General features: G+C 43.6%; 1 protein-coding gene across 4 annotated transcripts in view; it reads left to right on the forward strand.

Moving 5' to 3' along the window:
* Positions 1-24,380, forward strand: part of NMNAT2 (nicotinamide nucleotide adenylyltransferase 2) — a 90,828-nt gene that overhangs the window by 39,392 nt on the left and 27,056 nt on the right. For all 4 annotated transcript variants that reach the window (XM_082226682.1, XM_082226679.1, XM_082226681.1 and 1 more), the window contains 2 exons: positions 21,909-21,997; positions 23,421-23,488. In XM_082226682.1, coding sequence (XP_082082808.1) covers positions 21,909-21,997; positions 23,421-23,488 — 157 coding nt within the window. The remainder of the gene's footprint in view (positions 1-21,908; positions 21,998-23,420; positions 23,489-24,380) is intronic.

A 24,380-nucleotide genomic window follows, 5' to 3' on the forward strand; every position in this document is an offset into this window, starting at 1 on the left:
TGTTGCAGATTCCCATCGAAGTGAGAGACCAGATCGCCTGTTCGTCTCGCCAACCCAATTCCCTCCTGTTTGGGTGTCAGTTGCCCTTGCTTAGTAAGCATGTCCAACCTGATCTGGAGATCCCTGCAGGCGGCAGCTGCCTCCTCCTCTCTCTTCCTGGATGCGAGAGCCTCGGCATTCAGTTGTGACACTGCTTCTCTGAGTTCCGCTATCTGCTGCTCAGCCGTCATGTCGTCTGCCGTTCGTGAGCTCGCTAGTAGGCACCTGCTTCTCTCCTCTCCTCGAGGCTGTAGATGCCCACAATTAATGAGACGGGACTTACTGTCAGAGCTGCTTCCAGATCCTAGCTCACAGAGGATCACGCTAGCCAGCGATCATTTAGTAAAAGTCTTTATTGAGTTACATTTTCCATTCTCAAGCTGCTGCGTGCAACTCTACGTCTAATGGCTAGATCGGCGAAGTCCCGTCTGAGTCTCCGCCCCTTGCGCACCAACTTAATACCCTAGCCCTGCTCCACCTTTTCCGCCTGACTGTTCTCCTCTGGGTCCCTCTGCCCCCCGGGGTCTCTTCCTTCCTGGATTCTTCTGACGCCGACCCCCCCGGACTCTCCTGTCTCCTTGCGCTGGGCTTTAGGACCTGGCTCTCTTTCAGGGCTGCCTACTGCGTCACTTCCCTGTGCATTTGAACTTGGCGCGCGCGCCCAACTTTCCACTTTCCGTCTGACCGTTTCTTCGCTCCCCGATGGAGGTGTGGCCACTCCTGACTCATGCCCTCCCCCCTGTTGTGAGCTGCCAGCGCTTGATCCCTGGCCCCCTTCCTCTTCCCTGCTCTCTGGCGGTGACGCTGGTCCCGATCTCCAACTGCTCCCCTCTGAGTCCCCTCTGGCTCTATCTTCCTGGGATGTCCCCCTAGGCTCCCCCCTTGCCCTGGCCACTGGTGCTCCTTTCTGTGAATCTTCTGATTCACTGGAAAGACTCGGAGATCTCGGGTCGTCGTCATCACTCATCTTTTCCTCTGCCTCCTCCCCCTCGCTCTCTGTTTCCTCCCTTGCCCTTGCCTCTGCTCCTGAACCCCTGACAGGTATGAAATGAAAGGTTTTCCACCGTGCTCTCTAATCTGTAAATCAGACTGCACGACAGAGGTTGGAGCATCCCATCTCCTCTGCCTGTATAAATGCCAGTTCCCAGTATTCCATCCAACTCTTCCAATATTCCATTACATTTTGGTGTGTCCAAGGCTTAGATCTCACTCAGGTGGGGAATCTGTGACTACCGATGACCCATGTGATGGAATGCTCCTCTACATCATGTCTTGATTAATTCCTGTAACTTTCCAAATAACAAATGTTCCAGAGCGGGGTGGGGTTGGTGTTGTGCAAGAGCTCCTCTCTAGATGGCAATAATGTGATACCATTGGGGAATCACTGCAGAATAACTAACACAGTGGAATGATGTGTGGACAGCCCACCCAGTATAAATCCACAACAAACGCACTCTTATTGTGCCAAGGGTATGTTGCAGAATGCACCTGCAAAAAAAACCCAGTCTGGAGGGGTCCTGAAATCATTGTAGTATCACTCCTTTAAAGAGAGCTTGTGAAGAGGTGAAATATACCCCCAGTGAAATACACCCCCATGGGTTATATAGGACTGTCTGTTCTGCTTTACTGATTGCACTAGCACCCAAATCCACTGCCTGAGGCAATCTTGCCTCATGTTAGGGTCCACCTCATATATTTCTTCAACTTTTGCCCCTAAATAATGTGAGTTGACACTACAGAAAAATTGCACGCAATCCTCTGAACTCATGGGAAAGCAGTGTGATAATGTAAAACTGTCCTCATCTAAGCTCCTACCCAAGGGTGTAATTTAACTGGAAAACAGTGCTGATTCGATAAACTGAGATCAAAATCTGCATCCATGATGGAGAGAATCAAAGCCCCTGAAGCAAATTTGAAGTTTGGGTCCCCTCCATTAAATATTTCCTAAAGAGAAAGCATGAAAACCATTTAACTTATACGTTGGGACAAGTGCGGCTTTCATTAGAAGCTGGGAAAGTTGCGGAAGAGAGCAGTTTTCCTAACTGGGAAATAAGAATTTTAAACATTGTTTTCACTGTGGTTGGGTGGCTAGATTCTCTAATTCTGAGGTTGGCAAGGTTTACCTCGCCTGGGCTGGTTCACTCCAGCGGAGATCCCTCCGTGGGCCGGATCGCGTGCATGCATTTCTGGCGTCTGTGATTTCTGGCATGTGCGCCCGCGATTTCTGGTCTCTGCGCAGACGCAATTTCCAGTGCCGCAGAAGTGAGTCCCCATGCCACGCTGTGCCAGTTTAGCGCAGCACACAGGGACTCACCGAGTGGGCGGCTTGGTTCGGGGGTGGCTCGTGGGCTGGTTAAATGACCCCCATGGGCCGATTGTGGCCCAGTGGCCTTAAAGGACTTTGACAAATCTCAAAAGGAGCAGTGAAATCCATTTGGTTCAGAATGATTCCTAATCATTAAAACATCGAACTTGCTACTAAGAAGTAAAGAGCATATCACCTCATCAGTGTCAGCCAAGATCAGATCTTACCAGGAGGACATACAACTCAGTGACCAGGAGGCAGATCAAGTCAGAAGACAATTAAAGCCTGCCTTATGGAACAGAGTGGGCTGTGTTTCAGCATTGTTAATCCCATGGAAACCCCATTAAGAGAACATAAAATATTGAACGATAATGAGATTGGCTTGGAGCCATGGTTCTGAAATGGTGGAGCAGGCCTCCTCAAGAGGCACAAGCAGTTTTCAGATGGGGTGTGTGTGCTTGTTTTTACCCTCAGTAGCAGCACAAGGCCAGTTTATGTGTTCAGGTAAATCACATGCTACAAATATGTAAAACTCCCCTATTCAACAGTATACCTGGGGGAAAGGCATGTTTAAGTGACACTTGTGAGAAAATTCCCCTTCCTATGGAAAGCTCCTCTGAGCTTCCGGCCAAGCCTAGGGCCCTCCAAATGGCAGGGATGGACTTGGGGCTTTCAGATTTCAGCAACACCCTGTGTGAGGCCAAAATTTGGTGCCCCCTCATCTCTTGCCACCTGTTCTGCTATATTCACTGTGGGCGGATCTACACTCATGGTTTTTAACGTTAAGGAAAGGTTGGGGAATGGTTTTGATAACGTAGATGGGCACATGACATTCTACTTTTTACGTTCACAATGCGTTATTACCTTGTCTTTTTATTGCTTAATTTTAAATTGCTCTATGCTGATATATTGGTGGAACCCTGCTCATATGCCCCTATGTGGTGTTTTACCATTTCCCCCCTGCATTCTAACACCGACTCCCCTCCAGTGGTATTGAAGGGGCAGATAGCAAAGGACACAGAGGGAGGGAGGGAGGAAGCATTAAAATATGACACCAGAGGGCAGAGCAGAGCAACAAGCAACAGGGAAAGAAATACTGCCGTGTTTTGGAAAATGGGGTGGCCAGGTATTACATACATTTGACAAAAAAGACCAAAGTAAAAAACTGTTTTAATTAACAAGTATGCCCTGTGACGTTTTAGAATGACCTATCTAGTATTGTTCTAATAGGGGAGGGACAATAACGTTAAATAGGTCAGTGTGGATCCAACCTATGTCCTAGTTGCGATGCCCTAGGCTTGGTGCCCACACTTTTGTGGAACCGGTTATGCTGCTCTAAATCTGCCTCTACAGGTCGCACCAGACTCAAGTGTTGGTATATGAGCCCCTGCCGTTTGGTCAATAGTGGTCAGGGATGATGGGAGTTGTTGTCCAGACATCTGGAGGGCTGCAGATACCCATACAAGCTGTAGCTTGTCTTCAACTCTGGGTTTCGTGAGCCATGCATGTTATAGAATCCTCCGTTCTTGCTTTGTAAATCAAGCCCTCTGCTCTGTAGACGTGGGGGGCTGGCAGAGGGGGCTATAAAGGAAAACCAAGGGGGAGGTGGAATTGAACGGAGTGACCAGAAACCTGAACAGGAACATTTGTCATATTTTGCTGCAAGTTCCTCTTGTAATAATCTTCCTGATCCACTGGTTTGTTGCATAATCACATGTTTTATCTGCCCTCTCACTTCCAGTCTGAAACAGTCCAGTCCCCCAGGAAGTCTGTCCTCCTCTGAGCCATCTGTATGGACATATCAGGTCCAAGGCAAGTGCAAAAACCTGAGGGGAGGAAGCAGCTGATCCTCTTCCAGTCTCTGTGCTGGGGAGCACCAGAGCCTTCCGCCATGTTGAGTTGATTGGGAATGCTGGGAGCAGCCTGTAGTACAAGCTACAGACAAAAAAATTGAGTGGGGGATTATATGGGGAGAGGAGGAAACACCAGGATTATTTAAATACCTCCAAGTCAAATGTTTGTCTGAAGCACTGTCCCTTTTCTCAAAACAACTGTGGCAAAAAACCCTGCTTTATTATTTGTTTTTAAAATGCATGTCCTGTTTTCCCACCAAGATGGCTAACAATACAACTACAAAAAACACAATAAAACAGGACTTTAAAAAAAGATAGTTAGATAATGCTTCAATCAAAACAAGCAGTTGAACCCAATTATTTTTTTGTCCTGCTTTTTCTATATTGTATTTATTTTTATTTGTCTAATGATAGCTTCTTCTTTTTAAAAGAGAAACTTCAACTTATTTCCAGCACGCTGTGTGTGGTTAAGCAGTGGTTTGGGTCGAAAAGGTCCACCACCCTCCCTAACCTTCACTGGTGGTGAGGCAGGATAGTTGCTGAGAAGCAACCTGCCACTGCAGATGGCATCAGCCAGCTAGCCTTTTCCAGAGAGACAGGCGGGCATTTCTCTAACACCTCAGCTGACGCACTGCTGTCACCCTAAAGCCATCAGAGAGCAGGAAATTCCAGCGTTATAACCCAGAATGAGGACCCTCAGGTCTGTTCTGACAGCTTAGCAATTAAGTGTCCTCAAAGTAGGCTTTGCCTCTGGCTGCCAGGGCAGCTACTTCACATTCGTAGTGGTACCTCTGGTTATGTACTTAATTCGTTCCGGAGGTCCGTTCTTAACCTGAAACTGTTCTTAACCTGAGTTACCACTTTAGTTAATGGGGCCTCCCACTGCTGGCGCACAATTTCTGTTCTCATCCTGAAGCAAAGTTCTTAACCCGAGGTACTATTTCAGGGTTAGCGGAGTCTGTAACCTGAAGCGTCTGTAACCTGAGGTACTAATGTAATTCTAAAATCTGAATACTTGTCCATCTATTAAATTATCCTTGTCTCTACTTTCTGCTGTGCTGTTTCCAGAGCTGGGATCAAAACCACTGTACCTTCCCAGTGGAATTTTTTCTTTGAAGAGCTGCTTCATTCATGCCATACTACAGATTGCTTTTGAAAGTTGTAGTTCACACTATGCAACATGGTGGTGGGCTGATCTTCAATAAGATACGTCTAGCATTCCCATGGAACCCCTGAGCAAAGGGGATAGGTAATCACACAACCTTTAGAAGACACCTAAAGGCATCCCTGTATAGGGAAGTTTTTTTAAATGTTTTATTATCTTTTTATATATGTTGAAACTTGCCCAGAGTGGCTGGGGCAACACAGTCAGATGGGTGGGGTATAAATAATGAAAACAATATTATTGTTATGGAATAGGAGGTCCCTATTTTCATCAGAGAAATGATGGAGGGTATGGGGATATCAGGCACTTTTCTCCTTTCCCTGTAATACAGTGGTACCTCAGGTTAAGTACAAAATTCATTCTGGAGGTCCGCTCTTAACCTGAAACTGTTCTTAACCTGAGGGACCACTTTAGCTAATGGGGCCTCCCGCTACCACCGTGCAATTTCTGTTCTCATCCTGAAGCAAAGTTCTTAACCCGAGGTACTACTTCTGGGTTAGTGGAATCTGTAACCTGAAGCGTCTGTAACCCAAGGTACTACTGTACTGACATTTGTGTGTGGTCGTAATCTTTCTTTAGTATGATATTGCATACCCATGTGTTGTGAACTTAGCTATTTTGAGTCTTTTTGGATTGAGAGCCTTTGGGGGGCATTTAGAATGTAACTGGAATCTGGATTTGTATACCGTATTTGGTTTTGATGGAGGAAGGTGCTGGATTCAGAAACAGTGAGGGATTCATATTGATTTCAGTGAGTAACACTTAGTTGCGTCGTTATGATACCACCCCACGGTTGTCTTAGAAACAAGGCAAGAGTGAATTCTAAAATGATCTATTGTGCACCTAATTTAGGCTCCTGTGGGCTAATTCTCCTGATTCAAGCTTGCATTCCACATTGCAATCAAAGGCTTAAATTATGCACATGAACAGTTGGAAAGACAAATTTAGAGAAGGGGAACGTATTGAGAAGAGTAAGGAAGCACTATTCAAAACACATAGAATTTTTAGCAGAAAGAAGAAATAAATAAAATGGTGGGATGAAGTGAGATTTATTGGGTGCTGGGGGGATTTTAGAAGCCAGTGTATCAGTGGGAAATTATGGTGTTTAGTGGCACACAAAAAACCTAAATGCAGAAGGCTGTAAAGTGTGATTTCTATCCACATTTTGGTACATGCATTTTTTGTACACATTTGGAGTAGTGTGAACTTCAAAGGCTGGCTCTCTTCTGTTCTGTTCTGTTCATGTATTGTATTGGAAAGTGCAAACTGTTGCACACCACCCCAATCTCTGAGTTTTGGAAACAAGGCACAGCAGAGACTGTGGTGTATTTAGGATAGATGGTTTATTTACACATCTATACAACCTGAGCCTGTGACAGAGGGGGTTCCCAGCATGAACACAGCATAAACAAGAGGGTCTTGTTTCTCCCATAGCTGCAGCCTTGGATTCAAACAGACATCCGACATGGTGCTCTGCATCTCTGACTTTTTAGCTTGCGGTCTTTCTTCTCAGTGACATCACACACATACACAAACCTGTACTCATAAACTCTGGCTTTATATGTTATATTATTTGTTCTTTTAATGGCCCATTGCCCAGGGCTTATCACCTCAAGAGGAAGCTAGCCTGACTTAATTTAGCTTTTAATACTTGCTAAATCCTGGGATTAGAAGAGTCCAGCACCCATCTGAACACCCAAGGCTTGAATAAATTCTAACACTTGCTGAATCTGGGGGTTATAGGAGTCTGGCACCCACAAATTCCTAACAATGCTAACTTTTCTCCATTATCCCAAACTGCAGGCCAGTCTAGAAGCTCCTGTTGGGTTAGGAAATCACAGAGCTGCAGTCAGCTCAAGATGGCTGGGCATTTCATCTATTTCATGTTGATCTAGACAGTGAGCCATGAGAAAGGGGTCCTGTTTATTTGGCAAAGTCTGTTCCTTGACTTTTAACTAACTTCATTTTGCTTTTTGATTCTAAAGAAATCCGAGACTGAAATGCAGCAAGGCCTTATTATCTGAAGGTGTCAAAATGCCAGGAGTGATCTATTGCTTTTGTTCCAACAACGTGAATTAATTTCCATGGCAACTGCAGTCCTATTCCTGTTCTGTGTTGAGTGTCCATCCAAAGCAAGAGCTCTAACTCTGTTATAAAAAGTACTTTTAAAAAGGCCATGCTGACAGCTTCCCAGTTGGACCTGTGCCGGGTTGGGTCGCTGTAATGGATTTTAAGATTCAGGGCCCTTGCATCCCATCATCAATCTCAACAGAAATGGTGAAATTAGCTTGACTTTTAAGTGACCTACTGCGCTGCATCTGGTAACTCCTGCACACAAGAGTTTTATGTTAAAAGCTAAGCTTCTTCCCCTTCACTGCAGTATTATGGGGTGGAGGGTGAGTTTCTGCCCATTAAATCCTATCCTGATGTCATCAGCTGCAGACCTGACATTTCTCGGCGGCCAGAAAAGCTTCCGTCTGTGAAAAGGAAAACATAACTCCTGCCTGTTATTTCGTACTGCTAATGTTACAATGAATCCTCTGACTTCCAAATGAACTGTGCCACCTTTGCACCAGTGACAAGACTAGTCTGTTTTCTGCTCTGCCCACATTCCTCCCCGGCCCTGTGATCTGGGCCACTTTCTAACAGCCCAAAGCAGGGGATAGATATAACCCACAGCATCCTTTTTCTAGGGCACACAAAACTTAGAAGGAAAGCTGTCAAGGGGTGAGGACCAAGATGGGGAAACTGCACCTACCTGGCCTTGCTGATCTAGCAGAAAAAAATGAAATAGATGGATGGGAGCTGTGATGATGGCAGGTGTGTCCAAGTGCAGGGCTGGAGTAGCGCTCTGCTCCCAGACTGAGTGTCCTGTGCGTTCCATGTGCATGGAAAGAACAAGTTGGGATGACATCTTCCTCTGCCAACATTGTGTCCCTAAACCCATGTTTGCTAAGGTCAGGGCTTTTTTTCAGGGGGAACTCACCATAACTCAGTTCTGGCACCTCTCAGGTGGGTGCCATTGCCATTCTAAGAGAAAGAGGGAGGTGCTCATGGTGAGTTCTGGCACCTCTTTTTCTAGTAAAAGAGCACTGGCTAAGGTTACAAAGATGTGGTGGCAGAGTGGGCTTAGGTTGGGGGGAATTAGGAGTAGGGAGAAAGAGTGCTTAATCCTTTCTACCACCGCTTTCTCTCCCCTACAAATTCTTGTTTTCAGTCCAACTAAAAATAAAAAGAAAAGTCCTCATAATTTTTTTGTCAGGATTTCATTGTAAATTTAACCGGATAGACCCATTTTTGTATGCAATTTTTCTTAATAGACACATCCTTGAAAGCAGATCCCCCTAATTTAATGGATTTTTAAAAATACCAATATATGCATTGTTTATTTTTCACCCTAAAGTCCCAAGATGGGTTACAACATTAAAATGTTACAAACAGTTTGAAACAACTTACAATTTGTATGCACATCTTTTTTAAAAAAATATTTTTTATTAGTTTTCGAACATAAATTTGTACAAAATTAAACATCCAATTCTCTCTTAGTCATTCTTTTAGACTTCCATCAGCATGTCTGACAATTCTCCGTATTATATCTTAATCTCACATTTGTAAATTTTATATTGCCCTCTACCATTCTTAATCACATCATATTTGTTATGCAATATTTCTATCAATATTTTTCACAGAGCTTCTTGAAAACATACAATTACCAACTGATCATCACAAGCATTTTTGATATACTCTGTAAATTTCTTCCAGTCCTCGGTGAATCTCTGGTCTCGTTGGTTCCTAATTCTCTCCGTTAGTCTATCCATTTCTGCGTATTCCATCAATTTCATTCTCCATTCTTCTCTCGTGGGCATTTCTTCCTGTTTCCATTTCTGCGCCAGCAAAATTCTGGCTGCTGTTACTGCATATAAAACTAATTTAGCATCTTTTTTACTAACATCATTACCCAATATTCCCAGTAAAAAAGCTTCTGGTTTTTTAACAAATGTATATTTCAACATTTTCTTTAACTCATTATAAATCATCTCCCAGAAACTTTTCACCTTCTTACATTCCCACCACATATGGTAAAATGTTCCTTCTGTCTCCCGACACTTCCAACAATTAACTTGTATGCACATCTTGATATAAATGTTCATATACATATTTGTGTATGTTTGTGCACACATAGCTCTGTATTGTGAAAATTTAGAGAAGCAGGAACTTTGAAAAAATAGCTGCCTTTCAGTTTGCATGTTGTTTTCAGAAGTGCAAATAAGGTAATGTAATTGCTCCCCCATCGTTACCTCCCACCCCAGACCCAATATTATATTGGAATTGCCTGCCTTCCTTGTAATGTGTATAGTTTCTCCCTTTATGATTCTAGATAGTTCCACAACCCGTGAGCTCAATGAGCTTCGTAGGGCCTGCAAACAGATCATTATTTGATGCTGCCTCCGAACTTCTTGGCTGCTGTCTCTGCAAATTAAGAATGTCAGGGCTGTTGGGGTGGGACCCCTTGGCCACTCATTCTTGGCACCTCCCAAAAGGCACTTGACCTTGCCACTCTCTAAAACTGGCCTTTCTCTTGAGTTGTAGTCAGACGCTGTTGTGCTGTGTTATGCATTACAGCGAGCAATTCCTAGCTGCAGGCTGGTGAATGTGCATCTGGACCAGGGGTCAGCAATCTCAGGCCCATGGGCCACAAGCAGCCCACGGGGGTCGTTTAACTGACCCCCGAGCCGAGCCGCCTGCTCGGTGAGTCCCCACACGCTGCACTAAACCGGTGAAGCAGCGCAGCGCGGGGACTCGCTTCTGCAGCACCGGAAATTGCATCTGTGCAGACATTGGAAATTGTGGGCGCGTGCGCGATCCGGCCCACGGAGGGATCTCCGCTGGAGTGAACCAGCCCAGGCAGGCTAAACCTTGCCGACCCCTGATCTGGACAAAGGACAAAGTGGGTAGAATTTAGCGTCATGCTGTTCCGGTTGTTCCATCTGCACAAGCATTGGCAGATGGATTGACCCCCCCCCATCCACCCTGACTTCTCCTCTAAGCCAATGGTGGGGGTGGGAAGGTGGGGCAAGCCCTGTTGTGCAAGCAGAGGTCCTTGTGCAGGGCTTCTGCTTAGGTGAACCCTTCCCCTCCAACACTTCTGAGATGAAAATTGGGATGCCCATCTTTGGGTGCCGCGCTGCTGTGTGAGCCAGCAGGCTGGTGGGTGAAGCACCGATGGGAGCCGTGACATTCCCTCCCTGGAGGTCAGAGGTGAGGGAGGGAGGGAAGCAAACGCCCCCCAGGACTCTTGCTCCTGGTAGCCACCACATGGCAAGGTGCCGGGGGGCTAGTAGCTACTTGAGGCACCGCTGCGCCTGGGAATTGTAGTTTCTCCCTAGCTGCTCTCTTATTGAGGGAGGAGGAGGGCGAATTTTCCCCTGCCCCACCCCGCCTCCTCTTTCCATTGCTTGGGGTCAAGGGGAGGCTGGTGGGAGTGAGCAGATGGGGGGCGTGTGGGGCAGGGGAAGCCCAGAGCCTCCTCCTTGGCCTCCCTCCCTTCTGGCAGCAGCAGGGGCACTGCCATGGCGGCCATGGGGGCCCAGCCGGCTTCACACTCAGGAGCCACAGCAAGCCCAGTGCTGGCTGCAAGGGCCATCGCCGCCGCCGCCGCCTCCTCCTCCTCCCAGAGCCCGGTGCTGCTGCTGCTGCTGGAGGGGGGTCAAATCAGAAGCCGGGGTGCCTTCTGTAATTCCAGAACCACCCCAGGAAAATCGGGACACTTGAAGGGTATGGGTGAACCCCACCCAGAGACTGTAAGGCCTAGTTAACCATCTTTCCCCGCCAACCATTTGCAAGCGTTTAATCACCAACAATCAGGGCCAGCCTGAGAAAGTTTGCTGCCTGAGGTGTGGGATGAGCGGACAAGCAGCCCCCATTCCCAATATAGAAGCCGACTGGACTGACAGTTGAGTCTCACTTTGCCAGCTGTGATGAGATGGCCTCTGCCCTGCAGCTGAATGGAGACCCTTTAAGAACACACAGGTTTTGCCCAAGGCTTTGCCACTGATTCCCGTCCTGGCCCACCCCCAAGAATCTGCTGTCTGAGCCAGTTGCCTCACTCTGTTTTTTTTTTTTTAATAGTTTTTTTTATTGCTTTTTTCCAGGGTGAGAATACATCGTCAATGACACAACAAAAGCGGTTTTACAGAAAAAAGAAGAAATTATAGAAAAAAAACCAACACTTTTTCAAATCAGTTTTCATAATCAACCGGACTTCCCCACGTCCTCCATCCCCTGCTTTCTTTACAATAAAAATAAACAGCAAATCAATACCTTATTTTATATGTTTTTGTGTTTTCATTTAGTTATATAATCTGCAATTTATACTTTTCTAAATCATAACTTAATTTCCATCATTTACCAATCTCAATGCTGAAACATGTTTTTCCCGAAAGCTTAGCAAATTCTCAACATTCATATAACTTATAATGTTTTTGTAAATAGTCCTTAAATTTTTTCCAGTCCTCTTCCACTGCCTCTTCTCCCAGATCTCGGATTCTGCCTGTCATTTCGGCTAATTCCATGTAGTCCATCAGCTGCGAATGCCACTCTTCCAGCGTGGGTAACTCCTGTGCCTTCCAATATTTGGCTATAAGAATTCTTGCTGCTGTAGTTGCATATAAAAAAAAGGTTCTATCTTTTTAAACACTCTCTGGCCTACAATGCCCAGGAGGAAGGCCTCTGGTTTCTTATGAAAGGTGTATTTAAACACCTTTTTCAACTCATTGTAAATCATTTCCCAAAAAGCCTTCACCCTCGGGCATGTCCACCAGAGGTGGAAAAATGTTCCTTCAGCCTCCTTGCATTTCCAACATTTATTATCAGACAAATGATATATCTTTGCAAGTTTAACTGGGGTCATGTACCACCTGTATACCATTTTCATAATGTTTTCTTTTAAGGCACTACATGCCGTGAATTTCATACTGGTGGTCCACAACCTTTCCCAGTCTTCAGACATAATGTTGTACCCAATGTCTTGTGCCCATTTTATCATAGCTGATTTAACTGTCTCATCTTGAGTATTCCATTTAAGCAACAAGTTATACATTCTTGAAAGCACTTTCGTCTTAGGTTCAAGTAGTTCTGTCTCTAATTTTGATTTTTCCACCTGGAAACCAATTTTTTTGTCCTTTTTGAAAATCTATAAAATTTGGGCATAATGAAACCAGTCTCGCACCTTTCCTTTCAATTTTTCAAAACTCTGCAACCTCCAGGTATCACCATCTCTTTCTATTATCTCACAGTATTTTACCCAGCCACTCTCCATGTTACGTAGTTTTATGGCCTTAGCCTCCGTCGGTGATAACCACCTCGGGGTCTTACTTTCAAGTAAGTCCTTATATTTAGTCCAGACAATGAATAGAGCTTTCCTGACAATATGGTTTTTGAACAATTTATGAGACTTTACCTTGTCGTACCACAAATATGCATGCCACCCAAAAGCATTACTATGCCCTTCCAGATCTAGGACATCAGTGTTTTCTAACAGAAACCAATCCTTCATCCAGCAGAAGGATGCAGCTTCATAATACAATCTTAAGTCCGGCAGGGCAAACCCCCCTCTTTCCTTTGCATCTGTTAATATCTTAAATTTTATTCGGGGCTTTTTGCCCTGCCAGACAAACTTCGTGATATCCCTCTGCCACTTTCCAAAACAGTCCACTCTGTCCACGATCTGAAGGGTTTGAAACAGAAACAACATTCTTGGCAATACATTCATCTTAACTGCTGCAATTCTTCCCGACAAGGAAAGTTTCAATCTTGACCAAGTTTCTAAGTCCTTTTTAATTTCCGACCAGCATTTTTCATAATTATCCTTAAATAAATTCAAATTTCTCCCTGTCAAGTTAACCCCCAGGTATTTCACCTTTGCAACCACATTTAATTCTGTTTCCTTCTGGAACCCATCTATTTCTGAAGATGTCAAGTTTTTTGCCAAAACCTTAGTTTTTTGTTTGTTCAACTTGAATCCCGCCACCCGACCAAACTCAGAAATTAGTTCTAAAGCTCTTTTTGTACTGGTTTCTGGCTCCTGTAATGTCAAAACCAAATCATCTGCAAAAGCCTTCAGTTTGTATTGTTTTTCTCCGACCTGTATTCCTTCCACCAGCTGATCCCTCCTGATCAAGTTCAGCAACACCTCCAGAACAGAAATAAATAACAAGGGTGATAGGGGGCACCCCTGTCGTGTCCCTTTTTCAATTTTAAACTCCTCTGTCACCACACTATTTACTATCAACTTAGCCTTTTGTTCTGAATAAATTGCTTCGATACCATTTTGAAACGACCTTCCCACTCCCATCCCTTCCAGATTTTTCTTCATAAATTTCCAAGATATATTGTCAAAGGCCTTCTCCGCGTCTATGAAAATCAAGACTGCTTTCATATTCATATTTGTCTGTAGTAACTCCAAAACATCAATAATATTCCTAGTGTTATCAGACAAGTGCCTACCAGGAAGAAAGCCTGCTTGGTCCTTATGAATTACTTCATTCAAAACTTTTTTCAGTCTATTTGCTAAGATATCAGCAAAAATTTTGTAATCCACATTTAGGAGTGAGATGGGACGATAATTCTTAAGTTGAGTCTTTTCAGATTCCAATTTTGGTATCAAAGTAATAAATGCTTCTTTCCACGATTCTGGTGCCCCCTTCCCCTCCATAATCTGATTGCATACCTCCATTAGTGGCTGTGTCAGATATTCCTTCAGTGTCTTATAATATTTGGAGGTAAGTCCGTCTGGGCCTGGGGATTTGCCTGTTTGCATGTTCTGAATGGCACTTTCAATTTCCTGTTGTGTTATTTTATAGTTCAGGGCTATTTGTTTGTCTTGTGTTAACTTTTGCAGGCCATAACTTTTTAAGAAATTATTTATTTCAATCTCTGCTTGTGGTCCTTGGGTATACAGTTTTTTAAAATATCTCTGGAAACACTTTCTAATTTCTTCTGGTTTCTGAATACATTCTCCTTCGACCTCCAGATTGGTAACAAAGTTCAGTTTTTGTCTCTTTTTCAGCTGCCATGCCAGCAGCTTCCCACATTTGTTTGCCGATTCAAATGATCTTTGTTTCATCTGTTTAATTTTCCATTCAATTTCTTGGTTTATCAATTTCGTATATTGTGCTTGATAAAATTTTATTTCTCTTAAAACTTCTTTTGATTTTGGATTTAGTCTCAGCTTTTTCTCTCCATCTCTTATTTTATCCAAAATCTTGTCCTTTTTACCATTCCAGAGTTTCTTCTTAATAGTGTTCTGTTGTATCAGGAACCCTCTCATAACAGCTTTGCTCGCGTCCCAGATTGTTTTCTTTTCCACCGAAGTATTCAAATTTATTTCAAAATAGTCTTTCAACGTTTTTTGGGCCTTCTTCACGATCTCCTGGTCTCTAAACAAGTAGTCATTCATTCTCCATCTGAAGGATCCAGCTGGTGTGAGTCTCAAGTCCATTTTCAAAGCATTATGGTCGGAGCAAGTTTTAGGGCAGATCTCTATTTTTTTTGTCTTAGGTGCCAATCCTCTAGATGTCCAGATTTGGTCGATTCTTGTCCATGATAGGTAGATAGATAGATAGATAGATAGATAGATTCTTTATTGTCATTACACAAGTGCAACATTGCACAAAGTGCAACGAAATTGGATGCCATCCCTTAAAACAACAAAAGCAAGACAACAACAACAACCAAACAAACCACATTCCAGCCACACCCACACCACACCCATCAAACTCCCAGGTCACACTAATGAGTTACAGCATTCAAAAGGGCCACAGCTCTTGGATAGAAACTGTTTTTCAGTCTATTTGTCTTTGACTTGATGTTTCTATATCTTCTGCCAGAAGGCAGTAGTGCAAACAGACAGTGTCCCGGGTGAGATGAATCCTGCAGGATGTTATTTGCTTTCCTAAGACAACGGGAACCGTACAGTTCTTCCAAAGATGGGAGAGGATGACCAATAATCCTTTGGGCTGTGGTTATGACCTTCTGGAGCACCTTCCTCTCCCTAGCTGTACAACTGGAGAACCAAGCACAAATACAGTATGTAAGAATGCTCTCTATGGAGCCTCGGTAGAAGGACACCAGCAGTCTCTCACTCAGATTGTTTTTCTTTAAAAGTCTGAGGAAATAAATTCTCTGCTGGGCCTTCTTCACCAGAGCAGTGGTATGTGCGCTCCAAGTCATGCCCTGATCGATAGCTACTCCCAAAAACCTGAATTCCGCCACCCTCTCCACCCGTTCCCCGTTGATATACAAGGGCTGAATGTCCGCCTTTTTTTCCCTGTAATCCACCACCAATTCCTTGGTCTTAGCCGTATTAAGAGCCAGATTGTTCTCTCCACACCAAACACAGAGCCGCTCCACCTCGTCCCGATAGGCGGACTCATCCCCTCCTGAAATGAGCCCTACCACCGTAGTGTCATCAGCAAACTTGATGATTTTGTTGCTGGAATAGATGGCTGTACAGTCATACGTATAGATAGTGTAGAGCAGGGGACTCAACACACAACCCTGTGGTGAGCCGGTGTTAAGGCTAAGGGCTGTGGACATGTGTGACCCTACTCTAACCCTCTGGGAACGTTCTGACAAAAAATCCAAAACCCAGAGACAGGTGGAGTTGGAGAGTCCAATCGCCTCTAGCTTGGACACCAGTCTATGGGGGAGGATAGTGTTAAAAGCAGAGCTAAAATCCACAAACAGCAGCCTCACATAACTCCCCGGCTGCTCCAGATGGGACAAAGCAGCATGGAGAGTGGTATTGATGGCGTCTTCTGTGGATCTATTTGCTCTGTATGCAAACTGGTAGTTGTCAAAAGTTGATGGAAGACAGGAGATAATGTGACGGCGCACCAGTTTCTCAAAACACTTCATGATGATTGGAGTCAGTGCAACTGGTCTATAGTCATTCAAACTACTGATTGTGGATTTTTTAGGCAGAGGGACAATAGTTGACGACTTCAGGCAGGGTGGGACAATAGACTGGTGTAAGGACTTATTGAAGATCTTAGTAAAGACCCTCGCCAGCTGATCCGCACAGCCCTTCAACACCTTTCCAGTGATGCCATCAGGTCCAGCCGCCTTCCTCGGATTCGCCATCCTCAAAACCTGTCTCACCTCATGTTCCTCTACCGTGAATGAGGGGCCCCTATGGGCTGGTGGCTGTAATACCGGCGTCTCAGGTGGCTCCTTCTCGAAGCGAGCAAAGAAGAGGTTAAGCTCCTCTGCCAGCAAGGGGTCACCGTCCATTTTCAAAGTCAATTTTCAAAGCATTATGGTCGGAGCAAGTTTTAGGGCAGATCTCTATTTTTTTTGTCTTAGGTGCCAATCCTCTAGATGTCCAGATTTGGTCAATTCTTGTCCATGATAGGTGGGCCTCAGAAAAGAATGTTCCCTCCTTGCCTAGAGGGTTCTTTGTCCTCCAAATATCAATCAGATCCATATTGTCTGTAAGTTCAAAAAAAGTCTTTGGAAGTCTGCCGTCCTTATTCAAATTTTGGTTTTGTGACTTATCCATGTAGGTAGAGACTACCCCATTCATATCTCCCATCAAAATGATGTTAGTATAGTCAATATGGTCCAGCATTGTCTCATGCAGCCTCCCATAGAATTCCGATTTCCCATCATTTGGTGCATATATTCCAACTATCAAAAATTTTTCTCCTTGTGATTGTATTTCGATCGCCAAAATTCTTCCTTGTTCATCTTTAAACACCAATTTTGGTGCTAGGCTCTCCTTTGCATAAATCACTACTCCTCTTTTTTTTACCTTGTCTGATGAAATAAATTCTTGGCCTAGTCTCTTGTTAATTAATACTCTCCTGTGGAGCCTAGTCACATGTGTTTCTTGGAGGCAAATGACGTCCAATTGTTCTTTTCTCAATATATGGAAAATCTTTTCCCTTTTTTCGGGAGAATTTGCGCCATTAATATTCCAACTAAGAAGCTGCAGAGACATCCTGGATCAATTTATTTGTCAGTGGGAATGTCTCCTTTGTCTTCTTTATCTGGAGGTGGAACCGGATTGAGGCCAAACGAAGGAGGTGGCCAGGCTCCTGCTACTCCTTTCCGAAGGTCCTCCCCGTGGTCGTTTAGGAACTTTTCTTGCTCCTCTGCTGTTCTTATTCTTACCTTCCTCCCTTTCAAGGTAAAGGATAGTCCTTGAGGGAATTCCCACCTATAAGGGATTGTGTTGTTTCTCAATAAGCTTGCTAGGTGTAGCTCTTAAATCCAATAGCTGTTTTGGTATGTCTCTAAAGATTTCTGCCGTCTTTCCCTGAATCACCAATGAGTTTTTAAAGTGCAGGCCGAGTATGTTATCTTTTTCTTGCTTGGATCTCAAAATGATCAGGCAATCTCTTGGTTTATCCTTCTTGACCACTCTTCCTAATCTAAAGGCGGTGACGATTTTAAAGTCCTTCTCTTCTGCCAATCCCCAGAATTTAGATATTTCTGTTGTCAAAAAGCTAATCAAGTCCTCTTTTGCTGATTCTGGGATATTTCTAAGCCTGAGATTGCTTTCCCTATTTTTCAGTTCTGCCAGGGACAGGTACGCTTGCTGTTCAGTAACCTGTCTACTCAGTGGTCTTACCTCTCCTCTTAATTCCTCTATCCTCTTTTTATTTTCGTCTGCTTTTGTGTTTACTTCTTCGACTAATTTTCGATTTTCTGTTGTAGTCTTTTCGATATTACCTATTGCCTGTGTATTCTTAGTGACTTGGTCTGTCAATTTATTAATTGAAGCTGTCACCTGGTCAAATTTAGCAGATTGTTCATCAAATCTAGCTGCTTGTTCATCAGCTTTCTTATTCAATGCTGCCAGTTGGTCCAATATTTCTTTAGAGACAGGATCTAACCCTCCAGCAGCCATCTCCCCAAGAGGTGGCTGTATAGGTTGTCCTTCTTGCAGACCTGTCACAATTGGGACAGACGATCTACGTAGCTGCACAGGCAAAGTTGTTTGCAATAGTTCAGATTGTTTTGCTTTCTTTCCAGCCCTTGTTTTTGCTGCGCCACTCATTCCACAGCTGTCCCTGAGTCAAGGTCAAATTGTAAATCCCATGGGAAACATCCAGATATAAAAAGTTCCAAATCAACCAGCAGTTCTCAGAGACTAATAATTCTACGATCCAGTAGGGGGAGCTCCCAAAAAAATTAGGAAGGAAGGATGGAAAATTTCTACCATTAAGTTCCCACAAAAAAAGTTAAATAAAGTCCAAAACAAGGGGGGGAACCCTCCATTCAATTTTAACTGCAGAGAATAAAAGTTCTTAACAAAGGTGCATGCAACAGTTCCTTTCTTTTTTATAAGTACAAAGTAGCCCAATATGGCTTTATATTTTATATACAGTTACCGCAGTCTGATGTTACTTGTATCCAGGCAGACCGGGAGCCAGGTTTCATTACTTTGTAATCCACGGGTAAATAGAAAGAGGGACTCAGTCTTTATCCACTTATAAAACTGTTATAACTTTTCTTTAGGTTTTAAACAGTCCAGACCGAATTTGCAAAGTAGATTCCAACTTCTTTTAACCTCCTTTCAATGCTTCCGCTTTAAAAAAGTCTTTGCTCGATACTTTAAACAGAGCCGGATAACTGACTTCCTTTTTAGCGTCTCCCGCTTTCAGCCAAATTTCACCAAATTAAGTTCAAATAAAGCCTCAGGTTTCTTACTCACGAGTAAGTTGTTTCAGTTCAGTTGTTCAAGGAAGAAAGGTCAGCGCTGATCAGCAGCAGCCGCGCGGCTTCACTTCCGCGGAAAGAGCGATGGATTCACAGCACCGCTACCCCCTCCACGTTCCGATACCTCTTCTGCGTTTCTGAGGTCGCTTCTGGTGCCCGCCGAACCCCACGGCCACGGGCTCACTCTACCCGTGGTTTCTCTAGGTGGGTCGTCGCTGTGCCGCAGCGCACGACCCTTTTCCGCGGAGCCCCTCTTCAGCAACTGAAGAGGACCGCCATTGCTGAATGCGCCGCCTCCGGAAGTCCAGTTGCCTCACTCTGCCTAATGGAAAGGTCCGCCTTGCTACTGCCTGCTTTAGCCACGAGTTGTGAGATTTGGCTGATAGTTATTGTGACAGGGTAAAAGAAAGGAGTCATTTTTTCAGAATCTCTAATCCCAGGATGTTTAGGATATGAAGTTAAGAACAGCTGGGGGACAATTGCAGGTGTTTTTTGCAGAGTGCAGAGGGTGGTTTCTCTCTATCTCTTTCTATTTGTGGATATATATATTAACTGGGAGGCCAATGACAGCCAGAATTAAGAGCAGAGATCCAACTTGGTGTGAAGGTTTTGACAAGGGAACGCACAAAGCTACAATACTGAGATCTAAGGCTGACAATCTGACTGGCTTGCAGTGCCTGTACTGGAGTTTTGGCAAGGACAGCCGGGATAAAATTAAGGCAGAGTGACGGCCTGAGCTTTCTGAATTCAAAAGCTTTAGAAGATTTAACGTACAACCCTTTTGTTATGTACTAGGCAGCATTTTTGTTTGACTGAATTCCAAGTTCTCTCTGTCACAGAGTCTCTCATCAGAAATGTACCATGTTTGGGTTTGTTGGTTTGTTTTTTTGCTGTAGTTTCAAGGCCTCAGCCATTATCCAGATTCTGTAGTCTTGCTTTTGAAATAGCTTGCGTGCAGATGCTAAAAATACTGACTGCTTATCTAGTGCTTTGCTCTTCAAAGCACTTTGCACACACTATCTCACTCATCCTTGCAATAACCCTCCAAGGTAGGTCTGCTCTATCATCTGTGGATTGCAAGGCTGAGGCTAAGAGGGAGCAGCTGGTGTAAGGTGACCTAGGAAGGTGAAGGTGAAGGTGAAAGTGAAGGAAGATTTGGACTGGAGATTTCCCAGTCACTCTCTTAGCTCCTGGTTTGTTTAGATTAGAGCCATCACCTGATCAAATAAAACATTTTTATTAAAAAAAGATCTGCCCAATTTAATCAAGGGCAGTGTTTTGTTGTTGAAGATTTTTTAATTAAACTGCTTTGAGATTTATTCATTTTTTACTATCAAGCGGTATATAACTTTTATGAAAAAGATGAATAACATTGATTAACCAATTAATCAACTAACCAGTTAATCAACTAAAGAATCCTTTTGACTCCCATGAAGCTTCCCCTGGCTTTCCCCTTCAGCTTCAGTTGTTCTTGTCCTTTTGGTTTGAAAATTACCATCATATATTGCTGCTTCTTGAATATTTGCAAACCAAAGTGTATTATGCAGGTTTGTCCCATCATAGTTGTGATGCCTGGCCTATATTTGCTACTAAGCAAACTGTGTCAGTAGGATAAGGCTTTGTGGTTTGGTTTGGTTTTAAAGTGTGCAGACGTTCCTTTAATGTGATAATTGAGTCAACAGACAAATGCAAAGTAATGTCTGGCATGATTTTGCCAACTGGACAATACGTCACCCAGTTGCTATTTAATTTATATATAACATACATTTAAATTAAAACTGATGTTTTAATGTATTTTTAATCTTTTGTTGGAAGCTGCTCAGAGTGGCTGGGGTATAAATAAATAATAATAATTATTATTATTATTGTTATTTATTTATTTATTTGCAAAGTTGGTAGAAATGCTGTACTCCCTGAAGGCGTAGGGCTAGATATAATCACAGGGTACTTAGGGATTCAGGATTGTTAGTCATACTGCAACAGAGAGAGAGATGGGAAAAGGGCCACTCCATCAACTTAAATATGCTATTAATTTTGTGATTGGACACTTAACTTGGCAAGTCTGTGTTTGAGGAAGAAGCACATAAACTGCTTTTGGGAAACCAAATAATTTTATTTTTACCCTTTGAAAATGTTAGGTAATGTGAAATAATAATAATTAATAATAGCAACAACAATTGCAAGTATTTGGCAATCTTTTTAAAATATTTCTATGCAATTTAACACACCTTTTACTTACCAAGCAAAACTAAATTTTATTAATTTAATCACAATATTTTTTGAATTCCAAAGTCATGTTTCAAATTCCAAAAATGAGGAGTTGTAAGTTTAAAAATTCAACATGGCTGCCATTGCAATGGGCACAATGACTTTAGAGCTACCAATATTGGCTTGCTTAATTGGGGAAATTAAGAATAAAACAATGAACAGGGTGGTGATACAATGATTACTGCATTACTACTGCAAACAAGCAGTAAATGTCCATAAAAATGGCAAAAGTAGTTTTTTTTCAAAATAGGTTTTATCTTAAACAACTGCAAACACAGTAAATAAAGAGTTTCCTCGATTTAAATAATTTATCTTACAGAGATAAAGATGGGCAGAGAGATTCCTCAAGGCAGGTGCAGGTGGGTCCTAGGGAACAAGGCAGAATTCATTGATGGCTTTTGTACAGATGTAGAGATCCATTGTTTTTGAAAAGCGTTGCAGTCCTCTGTGCCTGCATATTTGGACTGGTTTGGCCTGCTTTTTCATATCTGGTGAAAAGAATTTAAACACTCATTTGTTTCTCTCTCCTCTGCCGCCCTTTCCTTTCTACTAGAAAGAGCCCGGGATTATCTGCACAAGACAGGAAGATTCATTGTCATTGGTGGAATTGTCTCGCCTGTACATGACTCCTACGGGAAGCAGGTGGGTCGGCCCTTTTATTCTTTCCAATGTTTGTGATGCTGCCAATATAATATCCATTAATGATGAATGCGAGTGGCACCCAGAAGCAGTTCCTAAGGTTTCTAGCTGAATAGGTGCCACTTTTTTCCTTTTACAATGGTGGTAAAACAGGCAGAAATTCTCAACAGGTGCAACACTTTTTGTCATGAAGATGCAGCAGTGAAATGCTGCACCTGCTGAACATTGGCCTGTCATGAGGCTGTTCAAGGTACAGATTCCCTGTGAGGTAAAATAGGGCTGTCCTTGCGCAGAAGTGACGTTGTGATAAGGCTATGAACAGAGTGGGAAAGAGCCCATCACAGCTGATTCTAGAACCCTCTAGAGTGAGACAGAGTGAAGGTGGCAGCTTTATGGACCAGATAGTCCTGTTATCAATTGCCCATGTGCATTTTTGTTTGTTTTATGGCCATCCTTTAAAGCAGAATTTGGCATACTACCATATTAGTATGCAGGATTCATACAAACACCCTGCAGTAGCCCTAGCTATACCATAGAAAAATGTATAAGTAGTGACTCAGTATAAGGCAACTTCATATTTTTGAAATATAGTTCATTGCTAAATTTAAATGTAGCTACATAAGGGGCTCGTCAACCTGGGAAAGTAGCCCACCTAGGAGAAGGAAAACTCTGATCCTAAACCTCTGTGCCTATACTCATTCATGAGAAAGTCTTTCAGAGTAAACCCTGAGGAAAAATTTGTACCTGCTGCCTTGAGGGACATCTTCAGGAGAAGAAAAGGCTAAGGAGTAGCCCCTACACAAATCCAGAGTGGAGTCTCTAAGATGGCTGGATGGTGTCCTGTACACCTCCTTCAAGCAATTCCTGCAGCCAAGCTCTGCTCTGCATTGCTCTGGTTTCCTTGGGACCACATCAGTGAGCCTGAGTGGGGGACGGGTCTTGCTGGCTGGGCAGCCCAGGACCTCCAGACACAAAGCCCAAGCTTGTGCCCTGGTGAGGAGGCAAAAACGCAGGAGGCAGCAGCTTTGAGTTGCCAGGCTCTACGGCCACAGCAGGCACTGTGATTTTCCAGCAGTTTGACTTCACCCTTGGAGGTGCACTCAAGGGTGTCTCTCAAGGCAGACAGATACCACCAAAGTAATACCCTACAGAAGATCTAGGAGCTGTTTGTGTGGAACAACTCTGTGAAGTAGGTCTGCCTATGAATTGGTGACCAATTAAAACTGATCAGTGAACTTAATGACTAATGGGAACTTAATGGCCCATCCAGGTTTCCCCAGTCCAGCTCTTACCCATTAATGCTGCAATGGCTTCCAGGCCCAAGTCTAGTGAACCACTTAAGTGAAGACATATTTAACTTTCGAAAAGTCCAGTGCTGTGGAATCTCCCTCCATTTCTTCTGCTGACAACCTTATGTTCTTTGCAGGGTCTGGTCTCCAGCCGACATCGCCTGACAATGTGCCAGCTGGCTGTTCAGTCCTCTGACTGGATAAGGTATGATAGGGTACCGCATAAAGCATGCTATCTGCAATGTCTGAGTGGTTGGAGCACAGGAACATGTTTCCTCCACGATCTAACATCCAGGTCTTTCTGACTTGGCACTACATATCCTCCTAATGGAAGCAGAAACATGCAGACAGGTATGCAAGCAGCGACTTCAGATGCAACAAACGATGAGGGGTCAACTTCATTCAGAGAAGTATTCTGTACAAGAGGCAGTGCACATGTCACCATCACTAAGTTTCTGGCCTGAGCTTATAATTCATTAGAGCATGTGAATCAGCTTTTACACTACAATTTAAAATTATACACACAAACATGCAGGAAAGACATTTCTCAGCAATGTACTGAGCAAGCCTCATTGGTGTTCAGAAGTAACTGTGAAGCTAATTCAGAAGTAACTGTGACCCATCCTTTCACAGTGAGAGGCAACTGCCCTGAACACAGTTATTAGGGAGAAATCCTCACTGAACATAGTGGGGCTTACTTCTGAAAAACCATGCATAGGCTTGCTCTCTTAACAAGGCTTGACATATTAAGGGCTCATCCAGACTTCCTTTAGTGCTGTGTTTGTAGGCACAGGACCATGCTTCAAACCTGAATTTCTGTTTGTTCCAATGCAGCGTTAAAGAGCAGGTTTTCATGGGGATAGCGCCAGGGCAAAAGGTAAGGGTCGATGAGCCCTAACTTGAGGATGTAATGAAAGAGTACTGAATTCCTTAACTACCTGAGATATTTGTCTTAGAAGAACCTTCAGGTTTCATGTTACCTTTTCTCAAATATATGTTTGATTTGTACATGAGCTAAGGAAAGTGGCAACGTAAGCCTGCCTGAGTATTATGATAATTAACAGAAGCCCTTCTGCCTGCCCTTTAAATTCATGCCT

The sequence above is a fragment of the Podarcis vaucheri genome (assembly GCF_965113315.1).
Source record: "Podarcis vaucheri genome assembly, chromosome: 6".
Lineage (NCBI taxonomy): Eukaryota > Metazoa > Chordata > Lepidosauria > Squamata > Lacertidae > Podarcis > Podarcis vaucheri.